The 9,198-nt window shown below is 56.5% G+C and overlaps 1 protein-coding gene across 1 annotated transcript; it reads right to left on the reverse strand.

The window, feature by feature from the left end:
• Positions 1–1,073: 1,073 nt before the first annotated feature.
• CSUI_003607 (uncharacterized protein) lies at positions 1,074–8,726 on the reverse strand. Its single transcript, XM_068063803.1, has 4 exons — positions 6,100–8,726; positions 5,578–5,674; positions 4,978–5,193; positions 1,074–4,693 (listed from the first exon to the last, which is right to left on the reverse strand). The coding sequence occupies exons 1-4, from the start codon at positions 7,870–7,872 to the stop codon at positions 1,809–1,811; spliced, it is 4,971 nt and encodes a 1,656-aa protein (XP_067924229.1). The 5' UTR covers positions 7,873–8,726; the 3' UTR covers positions 1,074–1,808.
• Positions 8,727–9,198: the final 472 nt, after the last annotated feature.

Consider the following 9,198-nt stretch of genomic DNA (forward strand, 5'->3'; position numbering starts at 1 on the left):
ACTTGAAGTCACCCGTGGTCGGCGCCGCACGCGGGGGAGAGCTCTTACTATCCTTATACTGTTACGCTATTCCTTCTTCCGCAGTGCTCAACAGACATGCGCGCGCCACCGGCGCGAAGGCGCCTTTTTTTTTAGGGCCGGCAGACTCCTTTTGCGTGCAGTTGGGAAATTTTCCATTTCAGAACACGTAAGGAGAGTGCCCATAAAGGAGCTCCCCTTTAGCAGAAAGCCACCCGATCCAGTAAGATCTCCGTTAGATTTTCTCCCACCTGGAATGGCCGGCGAGGCCGGAGTCGTGTTTGTGGTAGTTCCCATCCGGAATCATGTAGCTTAAAGAGTTCTGTTCTTCGCGCGCAAAGCACCGTTTCCGAACGAATCACTTCATCGGCATTCTAGGGCGGACACACGAGCGAGCTTTGCTTCAAGGGCTGTAGTTCTCGTCTCGCCGATCTTTGGTACTGACGGGACGCCAACAACGCCTGTCCGGGGCTGCAACTTCAGCCCCGTCAGCGTGGGGTCCCGCGCTCATGGGAAAAAGCTGCTCCTCTAGTGTCAGCTTTTTGCAAAGGCATCGACGGCTCAGCCGCAGCTATGGGTTCTACCCTTAACTAGTTTTCAGCCTCCTATGGCCCTCAATGGTATCACAGAAACGTCTTCGCGGGTACCGCGCTGCAACCTCTGCAGGGGGGCTCAGTCTGATTCAGTAGGCAGGAATACCTTCCTTCCGTTCCAAACTGCGCACGTTCTCTCACCACGGGCGGGAGTTCCTGGACACCTCTGTCGTTACTCTCTGCCCTGAACTTCCTCTCGTTCCGGACGACGGCCACCCACCACGTGAACAAAACAACAGGAGCCCTTTCGACAACTTTGATTCCAGTCGGAAGTCGCCACAAATACTGCACCGCCGGTCAAACAGGCTGCCGCAAGCCGACGCCCCGGAGCTGACAAGTCACGCGTAGGCTACCCAACGTGCAACTTAGCTCTATCGTACATGCATCAGAACACAATGTCTACACTGGGTCTTCTCGTCATACACCGGAGCTCCGCTCTCAGGAGTCAACAACGCAACTCCTCCTGCCTAGGGGCGGCCAGGCAGATGCATAACCATCGCCGGGGCCACGTACCGATTACTGTGTACCCTTGAGGACTAACAGTGTACCCAGAGTACCTTTGCATCTATCCCGTCCGCTGTTAGCGCTTAGGCGTTAACTATGCAGTCCCGATTGCCTGCAGTCCAGGGGACACGTCAGGTATACAGGTGAGGTATCTCAGCGACTTCTAACAGAAGGAAGTGTGTTCCGCACAGAACTGCAACTTGTTGTGACCGGGTATCTATAACTGAGGCAGGCCAACTCCCTTCACGCGCGACTGCCCTACCCACGTCTGAACACGCGTCAGCACCTGCAGTAAGGGGCTGTGTAATTAAGCAGGGGGCCTGTAAAAACCTTTTGTCGCTAGCTTTTGCACAGGGCGAGGCGCAGCCGCAAAGAAACCATGTTGACAGAAACAAGCACTGCGACCTACACAGTGCGGAAGAGCCACCGCACAGTTCCCCTAGTGTCCGTCGGATCAGTACACGGGACGAGAAAAAGAAAAAAGGCATTTCCAGCGGTAAAAGAAAGTGCTCCCACGCGAGACGGCAAAAGACGCTGCACTGGTACAAAGCATCACACCGAACCACGTTTCGGGATTAAGTCTGATTGCAACAGTCTTCTGCAGTTGTCACGTACGCGTACCCATGGTTCACACCGGGGCTCGGGGGGCGCGCCTAAAACGAATAAGCCCTGGAACTGCCGGCTGAATCGACGTCACCTTGCCGGAAGTTGCTGAAGTGTCGACACGGACATCGAGCCGGAGCCTAACGCACGGCTGCTCCCGTCAATGTCACTTCCCTTGGGTGTGGAAACGTCGGTGCGCTGCGAAGGAGCAGATGCGCCACACAACCGATGAACGGAAGAGTGCTGAAGCAGCGGAACATCGCACAGAACTCTTAGTCCACAAAGAGAGCCCTGGTATTGCGACTGCTCTCCCGACCTGCCTCCGCTACTGCTGCTTCCCGCCGTGCTCGCCGTAGCAAGGTCTCGACCCGGTCGCACCCACCCTGTCGGTTGCTGCGGCACGCTACTGTGTGTCCCAACTGGAGACTTAGGCAACGCGGTCCCGGGTGACCCGACTTTGGCCTGTGAAGGGCGTACCGGGGACAGTTTTGACCCCCCCAATCTGGGGCGACCGTCAGAGCCGCCATCCGCCGTTGAGGCCGGGCCCTCTACACGGATAGGTCGCGTGCTATCTGGAGAGCCACTTAGGTGCGGGCTGCCAGCTGAGTCCTTTTTAAGAGGGGAGGTGAGACTGCGTCCACGGACACTGGGCTCCTTTTGTCGTACGCTGCTCCGGGTTGGTGTCTCGTTCAGGAGAGGCGAGACGGGTCCCGGGAGGGAACAACCCACGACGGCAACTGTTGCTGGCACACGGCTTTGGGCGCTTTTCGACGAAGCTCTTCTTAACAATGGCTGGCTCGCAGCCAGCTCCCCGTCTCCTGGCACGGATTGAGGCACCGTTCCCACGGTCATCCAGGAGGTTGACATGGTCCGACCAATCACAGGAACTGAGGACGAATGGGCAAAACCGATTGCCGCGGGCATGGGATTGACCGAGCAGTTGAGGTCGCCTCCCCCTGTAGTCTCAGCCGCGCGCTGCAGTTTGTGAGCTGCATGTACTCTGTTCTGGGACTGCTGACAATGGGCAACGGACCTGGGAGTTCGCAAGAAAGTGCCGCACGCCGCAGGCCCAGCCGCACCACTGTTAGCTCTCACAGAGACAAGCGTGACCGGATGGACAAGGGAAGCTGTCTGGAGGGGTCCTGATCTTGGCTGCATTTCGACAGACGAACGCGCGAAGGATTCCGGCGAGAAAGGGGGTCCAGCAGAGGAAGCTGTCGGAATGGGGGTTAACGTGGTGGGCACCGTGCTCAGATTAGGATGCGCGTATCCCACGGAGTTCAGGTGCATGCTGCGACTCGACTCGCTCGGGTGCCGTATGAACGCCTGGTCGGAGGCTGCAGCTCCTCCGGTATACGGGTGATAGCTCACCTGCGGCGTTGCCCCTAGCGACCGCTGAAGGGACCAGCCATTGCTTGACGGAAAGCCGGTCAAAGATGACGGAGACCCGTGGTCAACAACAGGTAAGCTCGCTGGTGATGAAGTCTTCCGCCCCTCTCCCCAATTACTGGAGTGAAGGAGCACTCCTGCGGGAGGCTGCGCCGGCGACGACTGGGTGAGAGTAGCCTCATCCGGCAGAAAACCTCTCATCTTCTGCGCGTACGGCTCGACTGAACGAGCCTCATCAGGTGCCCCTCTTCCTTCTAAGGACGCTGCCGCACCTGCGAATACCTGTGCCGTAGTCCACAGCATATTCATTGGCACACTCGAAGGCAACATAACACCCCCGCCCCTGTCACCGCTGTTGACACACCGGTGCACACTCCGGTGAAAAACCGCCGGGCGCTGTAGGCCCTTCCATTCCTCCGAATGGATTCCCGTCACTCCGAACCCCCGGCCACGAATCGTCAACTCTTTGTCTACTTGTACGTCCCCTCTTTCCCACCCGTTCGTCAACGACGCAGAGCGGATTCCTGAATGGCTGTCCCCTAAAGAAGAAACGCCGCGCACATTCGTTGCACCTGTATCAGGTAAAATGTCGTTTGCCGGCTTCTGGGACCGCGAATAGGCTTCTAGCTGCGGAAGACCGGTAATTCCCCAAGCCCCTCTAGTGCCCCTCTTTGAAGCCGCGCACGGAGCGCCCACAGTACTCCGAAGAATCGGCAGTTCTACCGCAGACGCTGAAGGCCGCATGGAGCGGCGACACGATAAGCCGGGAGGACTTCGACGGCCTTGCACGTCCTTTACCGGGACACGTATCGTCCGTTTCCTTGAGAGCCGCGGCAATGCGCCCTCCTCACCTACTCCGTTCAGCGATTTTGATTGTCTCTGTGTCGCACGGAGAAGCGGGTGGGACATCGAAGGAGCCATCGACCGTGATGAACGCGGAACGCGGACCGGAACTGGAGCCGGTAACTTTTCAGGCGTGGGCATACTAAGATTTCGCGAAGGTAGGGGAATCTTCCACAGTTGCCTGGCTACTCGGGAACCACTGTCAGGACCCACCGCTGCCCCCGCAAGTTCAGCATTAGCTACATTTCCGCCTTCTACCCTGGCAGCCCCCTCGGACCACATGCCAGAACGCTGGTCTCCGTCAGTCAGGAAATTTGATTTCTGAGAGATTTCTGTTTCGAAAGGTGAACCAGTTTTTGAAGGGCCGCGGTAGGGGGCACACGGTGTTGCCGCAGCAAGTCCTGTCGAAGAGGAAGTGACTGCGCTCGGAACGAGAGGCTCCTGTCCGTGGGTGCACGTAAGTGCATCACTAGAGCGTGCAAGGGTCGGGTAGCACCTTGAAATACACGGCACAGTCAAATCTTGAACTGTGGATGACGACCACTCGGTCTGCGCAAAGTCCCCGCCGCTTACGCAGGACGACGCAGCAGTACCGCTTGTGTAGAGCTGATGCAGAAGTGTATTATCAAGCAAAAGACGTGCGTTTAGATTCTGGAGCTCTTCGAAGCGCTGAAGCATCACGCCGTCAGCAGGAAAGACTTCACCTCCCCCGCCGCGACCACTTTTGACTGCTGCCTCCCGATCTGCTCAAAGAAGATAACAGGGGAATAACCACAGACGACCAATACAGTCCGCTGGCCCTTCAGAAGCGTCAGGCAGGAGACGCCAGAAGATGCTCCGCCGTAAACAAAACCGAAAACGACCCTACAGCGACCTGCCCCATCACAGACATGAAGCAATCAACTCCGAACTCATAGCATAGCAGCGCGTGCAGTTGCAAAGAGTGTGTGTACTATACAAGCAATCCTGCACAGGAAGCCCGATGCCCCGTCCGACCACACTCCACCAAGAACATCGCAACACTTACGCCGCTTCTGAGCTGCCAGAACACCCCCAGTGAAGAACTTCAGGCTTTGCCGGAGCGCCGTAACTTCCTTCCGCAGACGGTAAAGCTGCTCCTCATTCAGCTCCACATCAAAGTGCTCGTTCGAGTCGTGGGAGGTAAAGTTCCTCCAGGCTGAAGCCGCTTCTCCAAGTAAGCTATTCTCGGGCTGTTGTGGCTGACTCTTCTTGTGCTGTTCGCCTGAGGAAGAACAAAGACGTAGAGACAAAGTTGAAGACAACTGTGTATCCACGTAGTACCTTCCTCGAAAACCCTCGGCCGCGGTCGCGCTAACACATGGTACCGCGCTCGACGCAGCAATACCAGGCAGCTGCACAGGCCGCAGTACAGTTTGCTGTACTCTAAGACCGTATTCGTTCTCCCCAACGAAGAAGCAAGTCACCCTCAACCCCGGCTTGCACATGCATCGCAGTCGTAAGCACAGCGCTGCGTCACTGCTGGCGCCAGGGCATTCACTAGACTGTCAACGCGTGCTGCGAAGGCAACAGCTGCTGTCACCAAACGAGTCTCAGCCGACACCTGACCTCTGTTTCACAACTCCTGCACACTGTGCCGCTATCCTACCGTAACTTGACACCCGTAGGTGGTTGTCCTCCCCCAAACCGCAGGTGTTCTCAATGTCGCAGGCACTGCACGTTTTCCGCAACGAAGTGGTTAGCGCCTGAAAGCCCAAACCAAAAACGCATGCCCGAGGTGGCTGAAATTTGAACTGAGCTGTACAAGTCTTTCAGAACGGACAAACTGGCAAGGAATGCCACTTGAATAGCGCTGAAAACAGTTGCGAGCGTCAACAGGCCGCGCCGGTGAGGAAGCATGGATAGCCCGTGTCTATCCGAAAACCTGCACTTTCTTCCCAATTCTCGGTCTGTCCACTCATCCTGACCTTTCTTCAACGAGGGCTACCCTCGCCTCCGACTATGCGGACGCTCTCCTTCGGCATTCCACTGAGCACCTTGGTTAGCTTCTTCAGACTGCACGTTTTATAGTGTAACACGAATCATGCGTGAAGAACTGCGACTCTTTTCATTTCAGCTATGCGACAGCATAAAGTTCCCCCACCAGAGATTCCATGGGTATTATAGTCACCTTCCTGTCAGCGCCATCGATTGAGAATGAATCAAGTTGACCAACAGCATCTTCTAGCCTCTCCATGAGCGACCAGAGCTTCGCGCTCAAACTTCCCCCTTCGTCGTTGGCCACTTCGTCGCGTCCATGCTGATCCAGTTCTCCTTCAGCGTCCGGAGTTGTCTCCGCAGGCCCCGCTTGGCTGCTCGTGCCCGGCGCCGACAGCCCTGCAGAAGCTGGTTTTCCGTTTTGCTTCCTTTCGCTTGTCTCTTGGTCTGCACCCCTTGCTGCAGTTGAAGGTTTGAGCGGAGCCTCCGAGCACTTCGGCAGATCCGGAGTCCCACGTGGAACGGGTCTGAGTGAAATCTGCTGCACAGTCTTTTTCAATTGTTCTGCAGGTATTCTTCCCGGCCCCGGCTTACCAGGAGTGCGCGGTGTGAACAGCATGCTGTCAACTGCATGAGTAAAAGCGTCCTGTGCAAGAGCAAGGGCATACTTCAGGTGATCTCGATGTTGGAGGGTTGCAGATAGATGCCGGTTAAGTGCCTCTACTTCCTCTTTCAGCCCGTCTAATTGTCGCTTCAGGTGTGCATTCTCCTTTTCCTTCTTTTGCATGTCCTGATAGTACTGTCGTTTCAAAAGTTGTTCCACTTGAAAGCTCTCCTCCTGGATCACACGCTTTTCCTCCTCTTGTGCCTGAAGTTTTTCCGCTAGTATCTGCAGCTTGCTTGCTTCCCGTCCCAAACTTTCTGGAGATGTGCCTGTGCCTTCACCTCGGAGGTCCTCGACTCTCTCCGCGAGCCGCTGGTTCAACCCGAGTAAGGCACTCAGGTCATCACCACTACCTTCAGACTGTACCAAATCTTCCCGTCCCCGAGGACTTCCCACCAGCACCTCTTGAACTTCTTCAAGTACCTCAGACTCCGTGCCCCGGGGAATATCCACTGTTCTCATTCGCTGGTAGACTGCCATACTCAGGTCCAGACGAGTCACACTCTTCTTCAGTGAAGGAATCTCCTCGGCGACGCCGCCCTTACCCACCAGCACATCTTGACTCGCTGCTCCGCGCCCCGCAAGAAGCTTTTTGCTGGCGTTCCCGTTTGGATCACAGTAAAACGGCTGCCCTCGAAGCTCACCGAACGAGCACGGCGCCGCCGAGGGCTGCTGTCCAAGTGGAGTGACAGCACTCACGTTCACTTGGCTGTTGGGAGAGAAGCCTATCCGCGACGTTGGCAGTGAGATAGTACACGCACAGGAGCCTGCCGGTCCAGGAGACGCAGCGTTGTCCCCAGCCAAAGCCTGCTTCACTCCGTCTGTGGAGTGATGAGAGAGGACGCTCGGTGAGGCTGCATGACTGCAGCGAGACTGAAATATACGCTCATCGTTGCAGCAGGTCGGCACACGCTGTTCAGAGACTACGGAAGCACTGGAGCCGAGAGAGGACGAGGAGCACGATGACCGAGCAGTGCCTACAGGTTGCCCAGGTTCTGTCCGTACTTGGAGTGCGGACATCTGACGAACAGGGGGGCAGCGCTCCCGGGCGCTGAACAAACACCGGTCATGTGAGAGGAGAGCAGAGTTTGGGCAGGCACTTTGGTGGTCAGGATCCTGATGCTTCAGCCGCTGCTCTGTTTGCGGGCGTGGATGGGACTCTGACAAAGGGCCGTTCTCTCGCCCTAGTGGCTCTTGTCCCAACTCCAGCATATGCTTCAAACGCTGCCGCTGCAACCTGATCTCGTGGTCCAAGAAAAAGCATTGAAGTGATAGCGGGGTGCCGTCCGGGACCAGCCCCATACTTGTGCACGACTAGCCGAGGTGAGTCGCCTAGTCCGGAGGGGCCCGACTCGTCCGAAGTTCTTCGCAGGACTGCTGTGACCGGTGGCGTCCTCCAGCCGCTCAACACAGAAATGAATTGCCTTGCTCATGCGGCTCAGCCAGGGTTCCCTCGCGGCCGTTATGCCTGCCGGCCAGATCACAAACCCCCGTACATCTCTGCCTCTAGTGAATGCAAGGAAACTCCGAAGAGACAGAACGAGTCAGCCTAGTTCAGTCAGAAGGGTAGCCGAACACAAACATCGGAACGGAGCAGAGACCTCTCGGCAGAGTGGCGGCAGATCATTGAGGGAGTTTGCAGGGCAGGCCATACGAAAGGACCGCCCGACAAACTGTACCCCTTAGGCCCAGGTGAGGAACCATAGGGAAAAATTCTCCTGCTGAAGCACTCTGCGACACAACCTTAATGCAGTGAGGGACATAATTAATCCTTGTACGGTTCGTACCTACTTGACAGAAATACCGCTCACTGCAAAGTGGAACACATAAACAGATGGGAGAAAAGAGCTTTCTCCAGCCTACGAGTGAGACTTCTTCGCAGTTTCCAAGGAAAATACGCACCTTCTCCAGTCTCCCGCTAGCAACATTTTGTCCACTGTCAGCCGCATTAAACATAATGTTCACCAGAAGAAAGACCGTGAGTAGCCAAGACAGGAGAGCAGCAACGAGCAATGCAGCAGGTCCGTGCGACGCACGTTCAGTCGACATGACAAGAAACGACTACTGCCTTTGGCAGCAAGTCGCCAGCATCTTCTTCAGGAAAAGAGGCAGAATTCCTCAGACAGCTCGTTTTCGCGATCTCGGTTTTCTCTGCTGGTACGGTCCTCACGGCCACGTCTTTACGCGCGAGCATCGAACGCGGAGCGCGCACCGTCAGATGTTTTCACTCGGCTTGGTGGAGGTGGTTCGGGCCCTGCAACGCACGAGCCTCGAGCTGCCCGGTGAAGTTGTGAGGCTCAAGGAAGCGATATATAAGGACGAACGCCATCTGCGGAAAAGCATGCTTTCCTTGAGAGGTGTCCTTCCAAGCTGATAAGGCCGCTGTGCAGAGGCCAGACACCACCGTGTCGTTTCCGCCTTCATGCCGACGGGCGCTGTATCGGCCGGAAGGTGTCCGTCAGTGAAATGTAGACAAGGGGTCCTCCCGTGCTCATGAGGTCGCAGCACAGAACAGGGAGGCCGCGAAGAAGCCACCGTCTCGACATCGGAAGTGTTTCTCTTCTTGACAGGAGCTAAGACGGCCCACACCACCGCGCGGTCGGCAAAAGAGACGGATTGAGAGAATAC

Source organism: Cystoisospora suis, assembly GCF_002600585.1.
Source record: "Cystoisospora suis strain Wien I chromosome Unknown contig_1632, whole genome shotgun sequence".
Taxonomy (NCBI): Eukaryota; Apicomplexa; class Conoidasida; order Eucoccidiorida; family Sarcocystidae; genus Cystoisospora; species Cystoisospora suis.